General features: G+C 42.5%; 1 protein-coding gene across 1 annotated transcript in view; it reads right to left on the bottom strand.

Annotated features, from left to right (window-relative positions):
* LOC124136044 (laccase-2-like) overlaps positions 1–23,608 on the bottom strand; it is a 32,288-nt gene extending 8,680 nt beyond the window's left edge. The window contains exons 1-2 of the mRNA XM_046501812.2: positions 23,453–23,608; positions 5,554–7,520 (exon numbers count right to left, since the gene is read on the bottom strand). Coding sequence (XP_046357768.2) covers positions 5,554–7,520; positions 23,453–23,472 — 1,987 coding nt within the window. The 5' untranslated portion in view covers positions 23,473–23,608. The remainder of the gene's footprint in view (positions 1–5,553; positions 7,521–23,452) is intronic.
* Positions 23,609–25,898: the final 2,290 nt, after the last annotated feature.

Below are 25,898 nucleotides of genomic sequence, written 5' to 3'. Positions count from 1 at the left end.
CACCAGTGAAACACAGAACACGTCATACTGATACACCACTGAAACACAGAACACGTCATACTGATACACCACTGAAACACGGAACACGTCAAACTGATACACTACTGAAACACAGAACACGTCATACTGATACACGACTGAAACACAGAACACGTCATACTGATACACCACTGAAACACAGAACACGTCATGCTGATACACGACTGAAACACAGAATACGTCATACTGATACACCACTGAAACACAGAACACGTCATACTGATACACCACTGAAACACAGAACACGTCATACTGATACACCACTGAAACACAGAACACGTCATACTGATACACCACTGAAACACAGAACACGTCACACTGATACACCACTGAAACACGGAACACGTCATACTGTACCACTGAAACACAGAACACGTCAAACTGATACACCACTGAAACACAGAACACGTCATACTGATACACCACTGAAACACAGAACACGTCATGCTGATACACGACTGAAACACAGAATACGTCATACTGATACACGACTGAAACACAGAACACGTCATACTGATACATCACTGAAACACAGAACACGTCATACTGTACCACTGAAACACAGAACACGTCATACTGGTACACCACTGAAACACAGAACACGTCATACTGATACACGACTGAAACACAGACCACGTCATACTGATACACCACTGAAACACAGAACACGTCATGCTGATACACGACTGAAACACAGAATACGTCATACTGATACACGACTGAAACACAGAACACGTCATACTGATACACCACTGAAACACAGAACACGTCATACTGTACCACTGAAACACAGAACACGTCATACTGGTACACCACTGAAACACAGAACACGTCATACTGATACACGACTGAAACACAGACCACGTCATACTGATACACCACTGAAACACAGAACACCTCATACTGATACACCACTGAAACACAGAACACGTCATACTGATACACCACTGAAACACAGAACACGTCACACTGATACACCACTGAAACACAGAACACGTCATACTGATACACCACTGAAACACAGAACACGTCATACTGATACACCACTGAAACACAGAACACGTCATACTGATACACCACTGAAACACGGAACACGTCATACTGGTACACCACTGAAACACAGAACACGTCATACTGATACACCACTGAAACACAGAACACGTCATGCTGATACACGACTGAAACACAGAATACGTCATACTGATACACCACTGAAACACAGAACACGTCATACTGATACACCACTGAAACACAGAACACGTCATACTGATACACCACTGAAACACAGAACACGTCATACTGATACACCACTGAAACACAGAACACGTCACACTGATACACCACTTAAACACAGAACACGTCACACTGATACACCACTGAAACACAGAACACGTCATACTGATACACCACTGAAACACACGGAACACGTCATACTGGTACACCACTGAAACACAGAACACGTCATGCTGATACACGACTGAAACACAGACCACGTCATACTGATACACCACTGAAACACAGAACACGTCATACTGATACACCACTGAAACACAGAACACGTCATACTGATACACGACTGAAACACAGAACACGTCATACTGATACACCACTGAAACACAGAACACGTCATACTGATACACCACTGAAACACAGAACACGTCATACTGATACACCACTGAAACACAGAACACGTCATACTGATACACCACTGAAACACAGAACACGTCAAACTGATACACCACTGAAACACAGAACACGTCATACTGATACACGACTGTAACACAGAACACGTCATACTGATACACCACTGAAACACAGAACACGTCATGCTGATACACGACTGAAACACAGAATACGTCATACTGATACACGACTGAAACACAGAACACGTCATACTGATACACCACTGAAACACAGAACACGTCATACTGATACACCACTGAAACACAGAACACGTCATACTGATACACCACTGAAACACAGAACACGTCACACTGATACACCACTGAAACACAGAACACGTCAAACTGATACACGACTGAAACACAGAATACGTCATACTGATACACGACTGAAACACAGAACACGTCATACTGATACATCACTGAAACACAGAACACGTCATACTGTACCACTGAAACACAGAACACGTCATACTGGTACACCACTGAAACACAGAACACGTCATACTGATACACGACTGAAACACAGACCACGTCATACTGATACACCACTGAAACACAGAACACGTCATGCTGATACACGACTGAAACACAGAATACGTCATACTGATACACGACTGAAACACAGAACACGTCATACTGATACATCACTGAAACACAGAACACGTCATACTGTACCACTGAAACACAGAACACGTCATACTGGTACACCACTGAAACACAGAACACGTCATACTGATACACGACTGAAACACAGACCACGTCATACTGATACACCACTGAAACACAGAACACCTCATACTGATACACGACTGAAACACAGAACACGTCATACTGATACACCACTGAAACACAGAACACGTCACACTGATACACCACTGAAACACAGAACACGTCATACTGATACACCACTGAAACACAGAACACGTCATACTGATACACCACTGAAACACAGAACACGTCATACTGATACACCACTGAAACACGGAACACGTCATACTGGTACACCACTGAAACACAGAACACGTCATACTGATACACCACTGAAACACAGAACACGTCATGCTGATACACGACTGAAACACAGAATACGTCATACTGATACACCACTGAAACACAGAACACGTCATACTGATACACCACTGAAACACAGAACACGTCATACTGATAGACCACTGAAACACAGAACACGTCATACTGATACACCACTGAAACACAGAACACGTCACACTGATACACCACTTAAACACAGAACACGTCACACTGATACACCACTGAAACACAGAACACGTCATACTGATACACGACTGAAACACACGGAACACGTCATACTGATACACCACTGAAACACAGAACACGTCATGCTGATACACGACTGAAACACAGACCACGTCATACTGATACACCACTGAAACACAGAACACGTCATACTGATACACCACTGAAACACAGAACACGTCATACTGATACACGACTGAAACACAGAACACGTCATACTGATACACCACTGAAACACAGAACACGTCATACTGATACACCACTGAAACACAGAACACGTCATACTGATACACCACTGAAACACAGAACACGTCATACTGATACACCACTGAAACACAGAACACGTCAAACTGATACACCACTGAAACACAGAACACGTCATACTGATACACGACTGTAACACAGAACACGTCATACTGATACACCACTGAAACACAGAACACGTCATGCTGATACACGACTGAAACACAGAATACGTCATACTGATACACGACTGAAACACAGAACACGTCATACTGATACACCACTGAAACACAGAACACGTCATACTGATACACCACTGAAACACAGAACACGTCATACTGATACACCACTGAAACACAGAACACGTCACACTGATACACCACTGAAACACGGAACACGTCATACTGTACCACTGAAACACAGAACACGTCAAACTGATACAGGACTGAAACACAGAACACGTCATACTGATACACCACTGAAACACAGAACACGTCATGCTGATACACGACTGAAACACAGAATACGTCATACTGATACACGACTGAAACACAGAACACGTCATACTGATACATCACTGAAACACAGAACACGTCATACTGATAGACCACTGAAACACAGAACACGTCATACTGATACACCACTGAAACACAGAACACGTCATACTGATACACCACTGAAACACAGAACACGTCAAACTGATACACCACTGAAACACAGAACACGTCATACTGATACACGACTGAAACACAGAACACGTCATACTGATACACCACTGGAACACAGAACACGTCATGCTGATACACGACTGAAACACAGAATACGTCATACTGATACACGACTGAAACACAGAACACGTCATACTGATACACCACTGAAACACAGAACACGTCATACTGATACACCACTGAAACACAGAACACGTCATACTGATACACCACTGAAACACAGAACACGTCATACTGATACACCACTGAAACACAGAACACGTCACACTGATACACCACTTAAACACAGAACACGTCACACTGATACACCACTGAAACACAGAACACGTCATACTGATACACGACTGAAACACACGTAACACGTCATACTGGTACAACACTGAAACACAGAACACGTCATACTGGTACACCACTGAAACACAGAACACGTCATACTGATACACCACTGAAACACAGAACACGTCATACTGATACACCACTGAAACACAGAACACGTCATACTGATACACGACTGAAACACAGAACACGTCACACTGATACACCACTGAAACACAGAACACGTCATACTGATACACCACTGAAACACGGAACACGTCATACTGGTACACCACTGAAACACAGAACACGTCATACTGATACACCACTGAAACACAGAACACGTCATACTGATACACCACTGAAACACAGAACACGTCATACTGATACACCACTGAAACACAGAACACGTCATACTGATACACCACTGAAACACAGAACACGTCAAACTGATACACCACTGAAACACAGAACACGTCAAACTGATACACCACTGAAACACAGAACACGTCATACTGATACACCACTGAAACACAGAACACGTCATGCTGATACACGACTGAAACACAGAATACGTCATACTGATACACCACTGAAACACAGAACACGTCATACTGATACACCAGTGAAACACAGAACACGTCATACTGATACACCACTGAAACACAGAACACGTCATACTGATACACCACTGAAACACAGAACACGTCATACTGATACACCACTGAAACACGGAACACGTCATACTGTACCACTGAAACACAGAACACGTCAAACTGATACACCACTGAAACACAGAACACGTCATACTGATACACCACTGAAACACAGAACACGTCATGCTGATACACGACTGAAACACAGAATACGTCATACTGATACACGACTGAAACACAGAACACGTCATACTGATACATCACTGAAACACAGAACACGTCATACTGTACCACTGAAACACAGAACACGTCATACTGGTACACCACTGAAACACAGAACACGTCATACTGATACACCATTGATGTATATCATAATATTAAATCACACACACACACACACACACACACACACACACACACACACACACACACACACACACACACACACACACACACACACACACACACACACACACACACACACACTCACACACACACACACTCACACACACACACACACAGCACAGCTGAAAGCACCATCAGGGCCAGGACTTCTCAGTCTCAGGTTAAAAGTGAGCTGATTCTTCTGTCAGGGTCTTGATCTGAACTTACTTAGGATGGATTTTGTCTTGTCTGCTTCATTGTCTTTGTCTGATCCATTAGTCTTTGGCTCATATATCACTTCCGGGCCAAATCCTGAGCATTGCGGCCAGTTCTTTGGCGGAGAGGGATGATGGTCCTGAGCCTCGTTGATCATCATCGCCATCCCGTCAGCGTTGTGCATCTCAATGTGGCAATGCATGAACCACAGTCCAGGATTGTCAGCGCGGATTCTCACAACCACATAACCACCAGTTGGCACTATAATGGTATCCTTCCGCGGTGGGTTCTTCAGCTCCAGGCCAGGTATGTTATCCCCCGTCCACGATGAGTTTTCAAATGTAGGAGCATTACAAAAAGGATCCCCGTTACAGCTTATGTCCATGTTACTTCCTTCGATTTGATAAGTGGAGTTATTTTGTATGGCATAGCCCATCTTAAGCACGTAGAAGGAATGGCCGTGGAGATGAATCGGATGAGACCAACCCTTCCCGTTGCCCATGTTCAGGAGAACCATCTGAACAGTGTCTCCGTATGTAAGGTTAAGGGTATATGTACAGTGACAGGTCTTGTTAAACCCGCAGTCTACTTTGTCGCATGATGTATCAATCTCATTCATTTGGGTCAGACCCGCGACATTAGGCATCTTGAATTTATGTCCATTGACTTGACCTGGGTAATGTGTATAGCCGGGGAAAGCAAAGTTGAGGAAGTGTTCTTTGAACTTCCCAGAGGTCACCGGAGGAGCGGGGTCATCATTAGACAAAGATTTGAGCTGGTCGAACCTGACTGTTTCAGTGTTAACTATTGGGTAGTAGGTGAAAGGGCTGTTGATGACGCGACACGTATCAGCTTCCGAGCATGTTCTCCTGAATGAAGTTGGTTCTGCATCAGGCGCTCCTTCGTATCTGAGGATGGCTTCAGCTCTGTGGTCCACACCTTTCTCAATGGTCTGTGCCTGAATCCAGTAGTTGTCCACTGCGTTCGTGGTGTTGAGGATGAAGTCGATTCTCTCACCGGGGTTGATGATGAAGGACTCTGCGACTTCTGGACGTAGGTCATACCCGTCGGACGCCACAATGGTCAGTTCGTGACCGTGCACGGACACCCGGAATGGGTAGAGGTGGCCAGCGGCGATGACCCGGAACCTGTACAGTTGATTTGGTCTCACTGTGAAAAAAGATAGCGGTGCGTCATTATGACGCCGGAACTTATCATAGAGACGGCCCTTGCCGTTGATAAGACCACTTGTCATAAAATACCGGCTGAAATGGGACCCATCGAGAGCATCTGTTGTTTCAAGAGGTTTTCGTTCCTCGAATCCACCGAAATTCATCTTTAAGTGCACGGTCGTTGAGTCGTCGTGGTTCCAGTCTTGTAGCACCATTACCATTTCTTCCATCGTCGATGCTTTCTTCTCTTTGATAATCAGCGGACCTAGAAGGCCCATGGTCCTCTGGTTTCCATTGTGAGAATGATACCAGAAAGTACCCTTGGGTTTGGCCTTGAACTTGTAGGTGAACGACTGACCCGGGAGAATTGGACACTGGGTAATGAACGATACTCCGTCCATAAACGGGGTGCCTTTTTGATGGAGACCGTGCCAATGGATTGATACGCCCTCGTTATAAAGCTCATTTTGTACATGTACAATGACCGTTTGATCTTCATAGACGACAATGGCTGGTCCAGGCATGGTACCGTTAGCAACTGTGACCAAGCGCTGTGGCTCATAGCCGTCGGCTTGGATTATTCCTTCCGGTGTCATAGGGGTTGCTTCTGACGTGTTTGTGACGTCATACTTATACAATTTCCGACCAGAGGGGAAAACAGCCATGTTGTCTTTCATCATGGTCAGGCGGTGTTCAATGGTGAGGTGAAATACGCACTCGTCATCTGTCATCAGGCATTCTGAAACCACGCCCCTCGCTGAAATGATTGACAGCAGGAAACACGTGACTGCTCGGACACACCTCATCCTGCAAAACAATGGGGACCACATTGTCACAATATCCACATGTAATTATGTCAATAGTGAGTGAGTGAGTTGGGTTTAACGCCGTTTTTAACATTATCCCAGTTATATCACGGCGTGTCAGCTTAATGTGGGAGGAAAGCCCGAAGTGATGCAGGTCTCAGACTTTTTCCAGTTTGGTGAAACCCACGAGCACGAATGGTGCTGACAAACCTAGAAAAATAATCGGGGCGAACCGGGATTCGAACCCACAATCATAGGTTTCTGGCGTGCCAAAGGGACGCAACTCTGCACAGCGAATCGCGGCGCCTTAGACGATTTACTGGATTCTGACTCCTGTGAAGACTGTCCTTAGTCCCCGCCAACGCTCGGACGAAGGACAGTCTTCACAGGAGTCAGATACCAGTAAATCACAGATTTGGGTATGTTTTTTCTATTTATCCCTTAATTCTATATTTTGTATGTATTTGTTCATACGACTCTGGAATATGGATTTAGCATGATATGTCAGCTTGCAAGAGATAATTTCTAACTTCAGTTGGTCACGTCGGATCCAGATGTGAATGTCCTTGTTAATAGTAAGATTCAAGTGGTCTGAGGTGTTGGAGGCCCTTTCGTCTGAGGAGCCGTAATTAGCTGAGAGTAGGGGTCGAATCTGAGGTTTTCCATGTCTGTACGTGTGGGCATGAGAATGGTAAACGTGCATCACATTAGGCTTCCCATCCATACCAGAATGAAACGTTTAGAATTGTTCGATAAAAGCGGCGTGAAACCCAACTCACTCACTCACTAGTATTGTTCGAAGCTGCGTCACATACAAGTGGGATGAGTACGATTTGTGAGCATTCACCGTGTTGTGGAAGTCAGGCAAAATTAAAGTCGATAATATTTGAAGAGTAATACTGTTCTGGGGTTTAATTGGGATGAAAATAGACAACAGGTTTTAAAAATCTTTCTTTCAAATAAGAACGAAATAAAACAAGTCAGACTATGTCAAGTAATGGTGAAATGTCCGATGAAATGCCAGGTGAAATGTCTGGTGAAATGTTGGAGGAATTATCGGGTGAATTGTCATGTAAAATGTCAGGTGAAATGTCGGGTGAGATGTCTGGTGAAATGTCAGGTGAAATGTTGGGTGAAATGTCTGGTGAAATGTTGGAGGAATTATCGGGTGAATTGTCATGTAAAATGTCAGGTGAAATGTCGGGTGAGATGTCTGGTGAAATGTCAGGTGAAATGTTGGGTGAGATGTCTGGTGAAATGTCAGGTGAAATGTTGGGTGAATTATCTGGTAAAATGTTAGGTGAAATGCCAGGTGAATTATTTGATGAATTGCCATGTTAAATGTCAGGTTAAAAGTCCGGTGAGATGTCTGGTGAAATGTCAGGTAAAATGTCAGGTGAGATGTCTAGTAAAATGTCTGGTGAAATGTCAGGTGAAATATCTGGTGAAATGCCTGGTGAATTATCTGGTGAATTGCCATGTTAAATGTCAGATTAAGAGTCCGGTGAGATGTCTGGTGAAATGTCAGGTAAAATATCAGGTGAGATGTCAAGTAAAATGTCAGGTAAAATGTCAGGTGAGATGTCAGGTAAAATGTCAGGTGAAATGTCCAGTAAAATGTCAGGAGAAATGTCAGGTAAAATGTCAGGTGAAATGTCAGGTAAAATGTCAGGTGAAATGTCAGGTGAAATGTCTAGTAAAATGTCAGGAGAAATGTCAGGTGAAATGTCAAGTAAAATGTCAGGTGAAATTTCTAGTTAAATGTCAGGTGAAATATCTGGTGAAATGCTGGGTGAATTATCTGGAGAAATGTCAGGTGAATTTTCTGGTGAAATGTCAGGTAAATTATCTGGTGAATTGTCATGTTAAATGTCCGGTGAAATGTTAAGGGAAATGTCCGGTGAAATGTCCGGTGAAATGTCTGGTAAAAGGAATACTTATTCTCAAGTGTGTTAAATTGTCACGTAATATAGGCTATTGGCCCAGTTACAAAACCATCGTCTTGAGTGACGTACTGTATCATTATAATATAGACTGCCTTCATAGCATTGCATGCTTTACAAATAATGACAATTGCGTGATTACGGTTTCAAGTATTCATTCAGCCATCAAATTATATGCTCACAGTTCATTTTGGAAAGCAAATATAACAGCGACATGAAACTGTTTTAAATGTGTGTCAGTTTTCCTTGAACGTAAAAAGAAACATGCTCGTAAATTTTTTCCAGATTTACAATATTCAATTCACACTGAATTAAACGGAGTTAGTTTCTGCTTTCAAATATTACGGCCTGTCGAAACGTTGTATGCACAGATTCAACTTAACAATGATCTGCCACCCGACATATCTCGCTCCCAGCGTGCGTTGTGTCGTGCAAGTTCCCCATACAAACTGGGGCGTGGGACACTGCATGGTTGTGTTGTGCTGGAACACTCCTAATACCTCGCATAAAGACATTTGAAGTTCATTTTATGCAAGACTTGATATCAGATCGTATTGTAAATGCATTTTGTCCACCCTCGGCATTTAGGTGTAGTTAGAAATCAATTACTCATATCGTGTCAAAGGAGGGTATTCAAGCTTACTTTTATATTTTCACAGTCGGTATCAAACCTTCCAGTTTATTGAATGCTGGAAACGCTGTAGAGACAAATCAAATAAGGTTTCAAGTGTTCAAATTCTTTTCAAATATGCTTGAAAATAGAACGCCGGTCTCATGAGAGGGGGAGAATAAGTGCAGCTCACGACATTACAAGTTGTCGGTCTGGCGTAGTGCTGAGAGAAGTTGTTGGGCGACCACAGTGTTGCAAGTCTTTATGCAATTAATTTTGTTTTTACGACATTGATAGCGCTCAGGCTGTGTATATGTGTTGGACGGGTTCAGAAATGCGATACACCAAAACACTGATTTACTCGTAGCACTGACGTTGCATTAAGACACAGGAGTCACGAACGTCGTAGCACTAAAATTGCATAAAAAACACGTGAGTTACGACAGTCGTAGCACAAAGGGTGCATTAAGACACGGGAGATACGACAGTCGTAGCACAAAGGGTGCATTAAGACATGGGAGATACGACAGTCGTGACACTAAGTATAGGTTAGACCACCAGGACCTAGTGTCTAATCGTTGAAATGGTTATGCGCGCCTCGTGGTTTAATCAACCATTTAAACGATTAGACACTGGGGTCCGAGTGGTCTAATCTACTTAAACCATGTCCAACATGTAAAGCACCTAAAATGCTTAAAAACATTGTTTTGTTCAAGGTATTTTGAAAGATATTCAGGAACTCTATGCTCAACTGTGAGATTACTGTGTGAGTCGGCCCTGCGTGATGCACGTGAAATCTGTGCTCCTGAACCTTTAACACGTGCACCTCGCACTTTGCCGATTTGCCTTATGAAATGCATATCCAGGGGCAAGTAAGCCATTCATTTTGGACCAACTCGAGCACTTTTATCAATCTTACGTTCCCATGTTGATATGGTTTGTTGGTTTGTTTGTTGTTTAACGCCGCACTCAGCAATATTCCAGCTATATGACGGCGGTCTGTAAACAATCGAGTCTGGATCAGACAATCCAGTGATTGACATCATGAGCATCGATCCACGCAATTGGGATCGATGACATGCATCAACCAAGTCAGCGAGCCTGACCACCCGATACCGTTAGTCGCCTTTTACGACAAGCATAGTCGCCTTTTACGGCAAGCATGGGTTGCTGAAGACCTATTCTACCCCGGAATCTTCACGGGTCCCATGTTGATATGCCTATTATGAGCAAACGTAGCCCTGATGAAGATAATAGTAATTTCTTTTCTATGTGTTCGTTTCGTTGAACGAAAAGCTACCAAATCACAAGTGCTGTACAAATACTAGAATGCATAGAGTAACATGCTGTATAAAAATGCATAAAACATCTCTCACAGTTCATAATGATAAGCAATTAATTCTGATGTAAGTAAATATTTAGTTGTAAATTTCACACAATGTTTCCCTTGTTGCCGTGGCAGAAGACTACATTCGTTATACTTCCGTGTGGCGACAAACATTTTTCATGAAATTGTTCTATCATCAGGATAAATGATAGGGGAAAAAGAAGTTCCGTCTTTGCCAAGTGGTGATTAACTAACAATTCAGTTAGTTAGACCACGGTCTACGACAAAGGAGCCATGGTTTAAGGTTGCGTTAAGACATGAGGGCTACAACATTCGTAACGCTAAAGTTGCATTAAGACACTGCAGCTACGACAGTCGTAGCACTGAGGTTGCATTAAGACGCGGGGGATACGGCAGTCGTAACACTAACGGTATGTTCAGACACGTGAGATACGGCAGTCGTAGCACTAAGGTTGCATTAAGACACGTGAGTTATGGCAGTCGTAGCACTAAGGATGCGTTAAGACACGTGAGTTACGACAGTTGTAGCACTAAGGTTGCATTAAGACACGTGAGTTACGACAGTTGTAGCACTAAGGTTGCATTAAGACACGTGAGTTATGGAAGTCGTAGCACTAAGGATGCATTAAGACACGTGAGTTATGGCAGTCGTAGCACTAAGGATGCGTTAAGACACGTGAGTTACGACAGTTGTAGCACTAAGGTTGCATTAAGACACGTGAGTTATGGCAGTCGTAGCACTAAGGATGCGTTAAGACACGTGAGTTACGACAGTTGTAGCACTAAGGTTGCATTAAGACACGTGAGTTACGACAGTTGTAGCACTAAGGTTGCATTAAGACACGTGAGTTAATGGCAGTCGTAGCACTAAGGATGCATTAAGACACGTGAGTTACGACAGTCGTAGAACTAAGGTTGCATTAAGACACGTGAGTAACGACAGTTGTAGCACTAAGGTTGCATTAAGACACGTGAGTTACGACAGTTGTAGCACTTAGGTTGCATTAAGACACGTGAGTTAATGGCAGTCGTAGCACTAAGGTTGCATTAAGACACGTGTGTTATGGCAGTCGTAGCACTAAGGTTGCATTAAGACACGTGAGTTACGACAGTTGTAGCACTAAGGTTGCATTAAGACACGTGAGTTACGACAGTTGTAGCACTTAGGTTGCATTAAGACACGTGAGTTAATGGCAGTCGTAGCACTAAGGTTGCATTAAGACACGTGTGTTATGGCAGTCGTAGCACTAAGGTTGCATTAAGACACGTGAGTTACGACAGTTGTAGCACTAAGGATGCATTAAGACACGTGAGTTACGACAGTTGTAGCACTTAGGTTGCATTAAGACACGTGAGTTAATGGCAGTCGTAGCACTAAGGTTGCATTAAGACACGTGTGTTATGGCAGTCGTAGCACTAAGGTTGCATTAAGACACGTGAGTTACGACAGTTGTAGCACGAAGGATGCATTAAGACACGTGAGTTACGACAGTTGTAGCACTTAGGTTGCATTAAGACACGTGAGTTAATGGCAGTCGTAGCACTAAGGTTGCATTAAGACGCGGGGGATACGGCAGTCGTAGCACTAACGGTATGTTAAGACACGTGAGATACGACAGTCGTAGCACTAAGGTTGCATTAAGACACGTGAGTTACGACAGTTGTAGCACTAAGGTTGCATTAAGACACGTGAGTTATGGCAGTCGTAGCACTGAGGATGCATTAAGACACGTGAGTTACGACAGTTGTAGCACTAAGGTTGCATTAAGACACGTGAGTTACGACAGTTGTAGCACTAAGGTTGCATTAAGACACGTGAGTTAAGGCAGTCGTAGCACTAAGGATGCATTAAGACACGTGAGTTATGGCAGTCGTAGCACGAAGGTTGCATTAAGACACGTGAGTTACGACAGTTGTAGCACTAAGGTTGCATTAAGACACGTGAGTTATGGCAGTCGTAGCACTAAGGTTGCATTAAGACACGTGTGTTGTGGCAGTCGTAGCACTAAGGATGCGTTTTAACACGGGAGATGCAACGGTACTAATGTCGGAACTAGGGACAAGATTTACGACAGTTGTCAGTCGTATGTTTTCGCTGTTCACTTGCTGTGATGGAATGCAAATGAAACCCAACGTTTTTTTTATAGCCAAACAAGTGATGCTGCACGTGCATGTCATGTTTGTGTGTTCCGGTGCCAGGCTCCCATGTGGTTGTTTTTGCGATTTTTCCATCTTTTAAGTGAGTGAGTGAATGAGTATGGTTTTACGCCGCTTTTAGCAATACTCCAGCAATATCACGGCGGGGGACACCAGAAATGGGCTTCACACATTGTACCCATGTCGGGAATCGAACCCGGGTCTTCGGCGTGACGAGCGAACGCTTTAACCACTAGGCTACCCGACCGCCCCCCATCTTTTCACGAAATGTCTGCAGTACATAATGCTTTCCACACAAATCAATCCGAATCCATGCAGAAATGACCAATTCAATTTTGGTATTACGTTTGTATGGATGTCGGCAACGCTAATTTAAATATATTTACGATTTTACTACTTTTGCGGGGTTTATTTTTTGCAGAGTATATATATGCAGTATAAAGGCATGTCGGTCTCCAGGTTCAAGTAAGTAGGGTGTCCAAATATTTAACCAGAATGCCAGAGTGCAAACATACCCCGACGGCGTTGGGTGTTGCATATTATGTTGACCATGGCTTTGGCTGGTCCAATCTCGATTACTTTAGAAGCTGTCGTCATATCAGGGATATTGCGTTGATTGCGGCGGTAAAACAATAAAAAAACGCACAAAAAACAAACGGTAAAAAAGCTCCTTGATCTTGTACCGGGGTGGGGGCCGAACTTTACAACTCCATCGCGATGGCGGAGACGGCGAAGACGATGCCTGAAGAAGGCAACACGTCTGTAGAGACACTAAAGTAGCTCACTTGATACATAAAGCTCCGCCTATAGACACAGACCTCCGAAAAAGGCTACACCTTTCATGGGATTCTCAGGTAGACCACTTGATACATACCGTATTTTATCTATTAGACGCTCTATTATTTCGCGCAAGACGTTGACCCGGCGTCCATTCTGCATGTTTAATGCTGAATCGTAGATCATTGGCAGCTCACTCATTTACCAAATCACCCAAACTGTGTACGTTGACATGCTGTTTAAAAAGACACATGGAGATACCTAAATCATTACATGCCGTAAGTTAGATAGAGAGCTTTACCTTTATTAGATGGACCCGGTCTTCATTGGAGACCTAGCGTATAATAGAGGACCGGCTTCTATTTTGTGGACAGGGCGTATGACCCGGCGTAAATTTTTTAAGCCGGCATGTATTTTATACCATGCGTCTATTAGAGGAAATATGGTAATACTCCGACTCTTCGAAGGGCACTGGACTGCGGAATTATGTGCAGAAGATCGCATTCTCAACTGAAGTTGTTTGGAAAGAAAATACAAGCACCCACTGGAGTGGGTAAGTGTTCGTGGTTGGGCGGTTTTGTTGAGCGACCAGTGTTTTTTTTTAAAACAAATCCTTGTGCCCCGCAAATTGTGAAAAAAATATAATTGTCCTCGGAGTTTACCAATGATAATCGTTCACTGGACATTTTGGATGATCTGATAAATGAGTTGTAAGCATAAACAACCCTCGCAGATTCCCCATTCGTCACCACTCGCCCCTTTCCGTAACCTGCAAGAAGAATTCGGCTTGTCGCGGAATGACACGAGTTGGTCTCGAATGTCATAACCCCTTCCAATGACCAGCTTAACATATATCCATTAATAATAGCTCATATGATTAAATAGCATTCTTGTCAACTAAACGACGCTGTTTATCACAACTCGGTACATATGGTACAAAGGAAGTTGGTCTATTGAGCAGCTATATCTAATATCTCGAAAACGCTGGAATATCGCAGGTACGTGTCAGCCATCAATAATGTGTGGGATCAACAGTTCAATGTGTAGAATGACAGAGATTGTCTTTCGAGATCCAACCAACAGCCTCGTTTTAATGACTATGGATGGCTTTCACTATCACGAACTGGGTTACATGGACGCGGTCAATGTCTCGAATTTCACGGATCCAACTGCATCGACCAGGGTCTACCCTGACATCGCAGCTATGATGAACACTTACAACGTTTAGTTACCGCCACCGCAACCACCTCTTCGACTACAACTACTACCACCGCCGCCAAAAACACGACTGCAACTACCACTACCACTACCACGGCCGCCGCCATAACCACGACTACAACTACGACTATTACTACCACCACCGCCGCTTCCACCACGACTGCAACTACTACTACCACCGCCAGCACCACCAAGACTACAACTAGTACCACCACCGCCACCTTCACCATTACTACTGCTGCTACCACTACCATATAACAACTACCACTACGACTACAACAACTACCACTACGACGTTGACCCCATTTCACTACCTCACCACCACCCCTACTACTACAACTCCTACTACAAATATTACAATACTTCTTTTACCAAGGGTTTTTCACCAATATACAACCGTATATATGCTATTCATTTCTTTTACCCAATAAACTGCAACTTCTGGTACTACCATATGCTGTCATAAAGACCACGAAACAAATATATCACATACAGCCCATGCAAGTCTATAATATTATGCAAGTCTCGATCACTGTAGTATATGGGCTCCTTTTTATTGCATTTCATAATTAACAACTGTTTTTGTCTGTCAAATATGTTCATTTCAGACACTAGATGTTGGTCTTCAACTACCACTCCGACAACATATGTACTGCCCCTTCCCCGTAAACTTCCTAATGGTAAACACGTAATCTTATGAGCATATGACTTCCCTCACGTCAACCGAGACGCACAACCCATCCGGATATTGCGGAAGATTTATTCAAATGTGAACAATTATCTCAGAAATGATGACACATATTTACGTGTTGTTCGAGAGAGATGCGAACACTCGTCAATGTGCCCGTCCCTGCATCAGCAATCTCATTTACTCCGGTACGATAACTATCTGCGGGAAGATATTACAAACCTTCTACACCACCTTCTTTCCTTTCCCACCTCGATTAGTGCATTTCTATTTTAAAAAAAGACAAAAACCACAGAAATCACAAATATTCCTTCCACGGTCCTTCCTTTTGGGCGTTGATGTCATGACAACATAAAATGTAAAGAAAACTGTAATAGTGCTGTCGTTCTTATTTTTATTCGGAACTGCTCGTTATGTTCATTTTCGAGATACAGAAAACAGATATGCTGCTCTGAATGCTTCACTCTCGCGCGTACTGAGAATTTTGAAGAATCGTCGCTGATTGGCTGACTGGCTGAACATTTACCTGACGCGACATTTGGATGGTTTGTTACATCCCTTGACAGAGAGGAAAAGATATGATTTTAACGAGACTGCCTTCAGCGCAATTGTTGTGAGTGGGTGGGCCTTTACTCGCCCATTTAATAGCAGTATTCCAGACATAACATGGCGGGAACACTTGAAATGTTCTTCACACAGTGTACCCATGAGTGGAATCAAACCTGGTTACCCAGCTGTCACACTAACCAGGAGGCCAACCCACTGTCCGAAGGATCTCCTAATATCATTGTTAACGTCATAATTCCCGTTTGCCAAATAGAGACTTTCAGTAAGGTTTGCTTTCGTTGCTTTCTGAGGTAAACAGAGAAATCACATTGTCAAAGTTTTAAACTACCATAACTTATACCTCCGCTCACTCACCTAAGCATCGGCCACGAGTCAACTACCCGAAGTTTACAACAGTTCTACACGGTGGAATTTTTTTTACATGGACTAGTATTGAGGTTGAACACAGATGGAATAAAACAGCGCCGCGCCCATGGTTTTACGACATGCGTGTGAGGTAATATTCATATAGGGGGGGGATATAAAATTGTGTCAAACCTCAGTCGCTCTACAATGTACACACTACTCCTTGTTTGAAGCTTGTGCCTCGTGTGTGTTTATATATGCTTTTTATAAACAGGTACACAATCGCAGTATAAGCCTGTTGACATGGCCTCAGAAACAGGGCTGTCAAAATGTAGAGACCCCACAGCATGTATTCATAGCTCAAGTACAACAGCACTGGTACATTGTGGGGACAGGACGATCTGACTTTCTAATGGTGAAAAAGAAGGATTATATTTGCTTTTAAAACGAAACACGGCAATAAACCAAGTTTATAGCTGTGTTTAAGGAATGTGTTTAAGTCCTAAATAGAATAGTATTACACATTGGGTGAGTATAATTTAAAGGATTTATAAGAAGGATTATTGTTTACTTTTAAACACGGCAATTAACAAAGTTTACAATGTAAACACATGCAAGGCATGTTAGATCTAAACATGTCCAGGAATGTGTTTAAGTCCTAAATAGAATAGTATTACACATTGGGTGAGTATTATCTAAACTCGTTTGGGGTCTAAACACTTAAAGTGAATTATCGTCTCACAGCCTAAAACACCACTTGAACACAACATTCCCATGATCTAAACACGTTAAGAATTAGTCTAGTAGCTAAAAGCAATTTTCAATGCTAACCTTGCATTTGAGGTCCCACAGTTCATTATTTGTTTCTTTCTGACTACAAAAATGATGCCGAATATGAAAATTGGGCCAATTTTTTAAAATCTTTTTTTTTCAAAACCCTCAAGGGTGCCAAAGTGGCATCCATTAGTTTATTCATATGTAGTGTCTGAACAAATGAAATCATGCAAAAACAACTGTCGGACCTAAATTGCAAGGTCATGTCAACATTCTGCCGGACTAAATATAAACATTATAGAATTTAATCAGATGTAGCTGAAGAAAATCTCGTCTTCATACAAAACCTGGCCTTTCAAGACGTGGCACTCTGGGAATGCCATCTTCTGAATCAGCGCTACCTTCGATTGGTAACAAGAGACTGACTGGAAACCTTGTTGAAAAAAAGGTTACAGCAACAGCTGACTTAAATGTTCATGCTCTTAGAGTATTATTTCCTATTTTTATAGATGCGGTTGTTTCCGACGATTAAATCCAACAGCTATTCCACCAGCGCTACATCCAACTTATGTATAACCAACATACACAGTAGCACAGAGTGTAGCATTATCATAATGTTATAAACGAGGAACGAAAAGTAGTAGTTTGTGGAAACGTGGTCCGTATTCGGGGCGGTCGGTAGCCTAGTGGTTAAAGTGTTCGCTCGTCACGCCGAAGCACAGGGTTCGATTCCCGACAAGGGTACAATGTGTAAAGCCCATTTCCGGTGTTCCCCGTCGTGATATTGCTGGGACATTGCTAAACGCGGCTTAAAACCATACTCACTCACAGTATATTTTATATTTGGCAAACACTGACCAAGGGACTCTTTTAATAAAGTACTTGCGGGGAGATCATTTAAAATACGTTGGATATTAAACGGTGGCAAGTGAACTTAGCTAAAAAAAATGAAGAATCTGTGAAGTATGTATCTCAAATTTAGATTTTTCTAAAAGCCGTGTAAAACAACACTCACTCACTCTCGTTATATATTCAGAGCTACAGATAAGCAGCGTATTTGCGTAAAATACCCCAAAAAATATTTCAAACCCAATTACTTTCAATTAACTTGCGTCCAGAAACGCATGCATTAAATGAAAAACTCATATGTATAAAAACAGCACGCGTAAATACCCAATGAAGCTTTTTCAGCATGCCTACAAAGGAGTTAATTTCCGAGACACAGTTACGAGCTAATTTACTTTCCGAGTAATCCCTAGTATATATTTAGAACAGTATATATATAATATTTTTTTTAAATCTTAAAATGTTCACTTTTATCACAATTTATCACAGAGTGATAAAAAGATGAGTGAAAAAATATTGGTCACCCAAATGAAAAAATGTAATAACCCAATTAAAATCGAAACCCTAGAGTAACAACTCAATTGCTCAAAGATTTATCTGGAACTCTGTATATGGCTTATGTTGCTGACAATGGAAATGAAATTACATACTAGTTGGGGACTGGCATAACTGGCACATCACAAACATATTTCCTCGGCTTAAATACGGGTCTGTTTATATGATATTGTAGTGGTGGAATTAAGTAGTCGGCGGTTTAGATATTTGCTTTGCAGACCATTGTGACGTCATTGTTACCTTGACGTCACAATCAAATGACATCACTAATGGCTCTGCTACTGAAGCTATTAGCAGTACTTTTTACACTAAAGACACTGCTTATCACTGTCTAAAAACTGAAAAAGTTTGAAGAATGATGCTGGATGATAAATAAAATCTCACCCTTGTGTCTTTTGATATCAAATATATCAACACTCGTCGATAAAGGCTTAAAACTTGCATCGACTCGTGTTGATATATTTGATATCAAAAGACACTTGGGTGAGATTTTCCATATATACAAATGTGGTAACTTATGGGAATGTTATAACATGCGACATTGAAAGTGTACTTAACTGAATCCGTCCACATGTATTTGAACTCTAAACAAGCGAAATGACGCTACACAAACCAACGGAATGTGTGAGATGTTCTCTTGCCTTGTAGGAGCTCGCCCTACACAAGTACTTCCGAAGTGCATACATATTCACATTCCCTATCGTCCAATAAGTAGGTCATCCAAGGTCGTGGGAACTTAACGCTTTTTGTTTCGATGCGTTAGAGGCCACTTCTTGCTTGTCCAACCGCAGCATAACTTAAATATTGCTTACGGCGGCTAATACCAAGCTCAGTCATATTACTGAAGAATATACCATCTGTAGCAACGTACAAACTAGTCATGTATGTACATTGTCATGTCACGTGATCAACCTTTCAAAGGCAGTTATTTAGACTACATTGTCCTAATAGGAAGGAATTCGCGAATGGCTCTGAGCAAAATCCAAACGAGCACTTTTTGATACCTGCCCGTATCAAACGCTAGAGGAAACACGGGTGGCCCAGTCGTCTAAGGTGCCGCAACTCGCTGTGCAGAGTTGCGTGCCTTATGTACGCCAGAAACCGATGATTGTGGGTTCAAATCCCGTTCGCCCGATTATAATTTGTAGGTTTGTAAGCACCATACCCGTGCTCGATGTATTTTTTACTTAAGTGGTAAACGTCTGCGACCACCATCACTTAGAGCTTCCTCTCACATTAAGCTGACACGCAGTGATATGACTGGAATATTTAAAGCGGCATTAAACCCAACTCACTCACACAAACGCGAGAACCACTGCATAAGCATCGCTATTGTCGATGACCCGAGTTAAGTATCGTCAACGTTATTGTCGCCCTTCACTATCAATATTATAGATATAAGAACAACTTCTTATAAATAATGTCCAATATTTTATACAGGGCCACGGAGTGAGTGAGTATGGTTTTACACCGCTTTAGGCAATATCAAGGGGTACACCATAAATGGGCTTCACACATTGTACCCATATGGGGAAACGAACCCGGGCTTTCGACATGACGTGTGAACGCATTAGCCACAGAGCGACACCACCGTCCCTCAGGTCCAAGGATATCGGTGCAACAGTAGTTATGAGCATTATAACTTCTGATTCATGCTCATTGGATTATTCACCCCAATTGATAAATTGTTTTCATTGTTTGAGGACCCGTGAAGATTCCGGGGTAGAATAGGTCTTCAACAACCCATGCTTGCCGTAAAAGGTGACTATGCTTGTCGTAAAAGGCTACTAATGGGATCGGGTGGTCAGGCTCGCTGACTTGGTTGATGCATGTCATCGATCCCAATTGCGTGGATCGATGCTCATGATATCAATCACTGGATTGTCTGGTCCAGACTCGATTGTTTACAGACCGCCGTCATATAGCTGGAATATTGCTGAGTGCGGCGTTAAACAACAAACCAACCAACCAACCATTGTTTGAGAAGAATCCAACGTAAATACGTGACGTCATATCAACAATATGTAAAGGTGACGTCAACCCTTGGTCACAGTGTCGGTTGTGTGACGTTCCAGCAATAGACCGACTGAGCTAATACCACCACTTGTGGTTCGGAAATCCACCTTTTTTAATTTCCCAATAAAAAAAGGCTGTAGGTATATATAATGAATAGACTAACCACCTGAGGGATTACGGAACATTTTACGAATCATCCGTCCCTCGTGGGTTAATGTTGAAAGTCCCCCTGCAACGCTCGGGGCTCACAATATTAAGCTCACATGTAGTCCGTGATTCCTACCCGTGAAAATTCCGGGGTAGTATAGGTCTTCAACAACCCATGCTTGCCGTAAAAGGTGACTAACGCGATCGGGTGGTCGGGCTCGCTGACTTGGTTGATACATGTTATCGATCCCAATTGCGTGGATCGATGCTCATGTTTCTATCACTGGACTGTCTGGTCCAGACTCGATTATTTACAGACCGCCGTCATATAGCTGGAATATTTTTGAGTGCGGCGTTAAACATCAAACCAACTAACCAACAAACCGTGATTCCTTGTAGCTTGTACGAGTAGGCTAGTCTCTACATAATACAAGAGACACGACACAAATGGAATGACTCATCACATTGCCGCAATACTAATTCAATTGTAATACCACGTGCTATGGCGTTTACAATTCCACTGCAAAGGTAAAATGTCCTCATACAGTCTCCCGGACAACAGCTCCACCGCCTTTCCTGCGTGATATCAGAGTGAGTGAGTCACTTTGGTTTGGCGCCGCTTTAAGAAGTGTTTCACTTAAATCGAAGCGTCGGATGTGGGAGGAAAATCCGAAGTGATGCAAGTCTCAGACGTGTATAAGTTTGGTGAAACCAGATATCACGGCTATTGTGCGGACAAACCGTGTTCAGGGCGAATCGGAAGAAGCAGAGCGAATCGGGTTTCACGGTCATTGAATATTGTGACCTAGTATATCGCCTGTCCCTATGCACAGGGGACGCAGCAGAATGTGTTTTTGTTACCCAGTCACTATCATACCCGTCAGGCAGATCCCCTTACAATAGATACAAAGAGCGTTCACCTGGGCAGAAACTTGGTTGGTTACGATGACAAGGCTGAGAGGTATATATAGACTCAAATCAAAATGGGCGTAGAGTACACAACTGTTAAATCTGCGTTAACATATCCCACCTTTTCTTGTAAACTTAAAACCGCCAATTTCTTCACTCCATATTTTTTAGTAGTTATATACATTATGAATAATTTCAAAGGTGTTAATATTTTAGACATTTCTTTAAACCACACAGGGATAAGAACGCTCGCTGACTTGGTTGAAGCATATCATCGATCCCAATCACGTGGATCGATGCTCATGATATAGATCACTGGATTGTCTGGTCCAGACTCGATAATTTACAGACCGCCGTCATATAGCTGAAATATTGCTGAGTGCGGCGCAAAACAACAGACAATCAAACCAACAGACAGGGCGATGAACGCATATTCAAATAAACACGAAAATTAACCACCTAAAATACAGACAAACAGGCAGATATCATGCGGTAATAAGTGTTAACCTATAAAGATATAATTTCACCAGAAATAGTCTTACGAAGAACGTCAATTTCGTCGAAAATGTTTGACATTTGATCGGTTCTGTTTAATAGTGTCTAAGGTGTGGAGCTAGTTATTACAAATCGAAATGTTGATCACATACCTATGATGGACCTGTGATTTGGGTCTTGCATCGCGCATCGTTACATGGGGTGCTAGATTGAACATGGGGAGGCCTGATCTGTACACGGTAACGAACGCTGACATTTAAAAGTGATTATGTCTAATTTAATCCGCTTAGTCTCGCTTAGATGAAATTGGCAGTGAGTCCTCTGACATTTGCCGACAGGAAATCGTACAACACACACACACGGTCCCGAGCAACACAACTTGACATGTATAAAAGGGGCATCTTTTTCAACACATATAATCTCTATTCAGAGTTCAGATCTTTAACAGACATGAATAGTGTGTCACCCCCGTGATAAAAGTTTCATGATTTAAAAAAAATATAACGTAGAGAGTTACACATTATGAACAACGCCTTACCTTATCACGGCTAGCCTCATGCAGACCTGTGGCAAGAAACACCTTGAACGGGTATCGCTGTTTACCGACTGATTCACTCGGAACTTATGCAAGCTAAGAGTCCGGGTGGTTCCGATTTCGCCCTCGGTCGTTCTCGGAAAACCAGTCAGCTCACAGTAATGACCTTTGGCGACACGGCAATGACGTATTTCAGTTGTGAATTTTAAGACGCGCATGAGGGAAGCTATATAATGCTCGCACTTGACTGGTGGGATATTATTGTTGTGTGCTTGAATTGGCTAAGGAACAATATGTCCGAGGAAGCCAACGACAAGGCGACCCCGCTCCCCTCCTCAAACTTGTTATGAATGACGCATTTTACATATTTACTCTCAGGGAACAGTTCAAGATCAAGGAGGGGCAGATATGCAAGTATAATATCCCACAAAATCAACTTTCCAAAGGGAATAAATACAACATTTAAAGCCACCGATATTCACTCTAGTCCACAAGCCCGAGACTAGTTAATTATGCTGAGGACAGGTGAAAATCTGATGGTGGTATTCATCTTTGAGTAGTAGTATTTGGGGGTTATATTTCCAAACCAGTTTCCAGTGCTTCAATGCTGCTGTTCAAGGACTAGCTTCAAGCTGTGAGGATAAGCGAGATTAGGTTTTCACTAGTCTTCAGGACTAGTCTTATTAAAACGATTTTCTAAGGCTGCCTCTATATTTTTGGAGTCTCATCCAAATCAAAAACATATATTTTTGCAAAGTGTTCAAGGCCTCTGTGTACACTAACTGTGGTCGGGTGTGATAGGCATGAAGCATGATGGGAGGGACTGCCTTTGTGACATATTTCAACAAGTACAGACACAAGACTACACAAGCGCTGTCCTTCATTTGTAGGCACTGTAGGTTGCTTGTGATATTTGTGAGACGCTCACTTTTTCAAGGTATATACAATGTGTTTTACTTCTCTGAATGAACGAGTCGAACATCCAGCATTTCGTTTGTACAGAAATATTTGTGTGTGCATACGATCAGGCTAAATAATCTCAGGATACTTCTCTGAGTGAAGTTCTGACAGCCTCTAACATTTGGCCGTCCAATCTAAATGAAGGATACAGGGTAGCCAATCATTTGTCAGCTTCTAAAAGGATTAGGCTCCATTTGGTTTGTCATGAGTCAACTCCTGTTTTCTATTTAAACACGTATAGAGTCTAAACACATGAAATGAGCTATCGCCTCTCAGCCTAAACACCACCTAAACACACCATCCCCATAATCTAAACATGTTTAAAATCAAAACACGTTTAAATCTGTTTACAATTTAAACACTTTTAACATTGAAACCTATTTCAAAAACGTGCATATAATTTATGCATTTAAGTAAAATACGGTTAAGATGTACGTATAATATATATTGAAATTAGATGCGCATGGTGATTCACAGGCACATGCATACCACATACTAGTATATCACCAGAACTTACAACAAACTAAAAACGTACAAATAGACAAATCACGATGAATGGTGTCTTGGAAATTAACCCTTGTGGGGGCAGCAGTCACCGTGGCACTGGTGTTAGCGTGAAAGGCTACAAAACAAGAGATTGCAGCTTCGTATCCCGCCAAGGTTTGAAATTTAGGTGTTCTTAAATTGGTTGCTGCTGTACGCCTAATGGTATTTCTCTCATATAGGAAGCTTACAATGAAAGTATATCTGATTAATACGCTAGGCCCTTAACCGTTTACAGTTACCCCCTCCCCAAATTGTTAATACATTCATAAGGCTACAAGTAGCTTTTACCTCCCCCTCCCCAACCCACCTACCCCCCCCCCCCCCCCCCCCCCCCCCCCCCCCACACACACACACACACACACACACACACACACACACACCATTACTGTATCCCCCTGAAACGCTAAAAAACAGAAAGCGCCCTTTCCTTCGAAGTACCTACACTTAATTTCAAGGGGGATATACAAGTTTTTTCCCAAATTTAGAACCCTAAAACACAATCCTAAACATGTTTAGACCTAAACATGTCAAAATAGTGAGACAAGGAACGTGTTTAACTTTGTGTTTGGGATCTAAATACTAGTACATGGTTTACAGTGTAGGATGTCACTCGTACTCGCCGAACAGACCACAATTCGCCTGTCCTCAAAATCACCAACAAGCTGCCTATCAAACAACGGATACAATTAAAAATTCTGCTTCTCGCCCATCACTGTATCGACGACAACACCTGCCCTCATTTGCGACATCTTATCAGTTAACATAAACCTAGTGGTTCTCTCCGTTCAGCATCTTCCCGTGGCAAGGGAGTTGACTGACTGTAAAAGTCCAGCTTCCACCCTTGCTGAACTAGGCATGGATTATGGAATTATATTTTGGCTGGGTTAACGAGTCTATGCATAGTCCAATCAAAATCGCGCACAGAAATCGACGTGTAGATTTC

Source organism: Haliotis rufescens, unplaced genomic scaffold (assembly GCF_023055435.1).
Source record: "Haliotis rufescens isolate VD_foot unplaced genomic scaffold, xgHalRufe1.0.p SCAF_16, whole genome shotgun sequence".
In the NCBI taxonomy this organism is placed as follows: Eukaryota; Metazoa; Mollusca; class Gastropoda; order Lepetellida; family Haliotidae; genus Haliotis; species Haliotis rufescens.
This window is presented reverse-complemented; position numbering and strand designations above follow the sequence as displayed.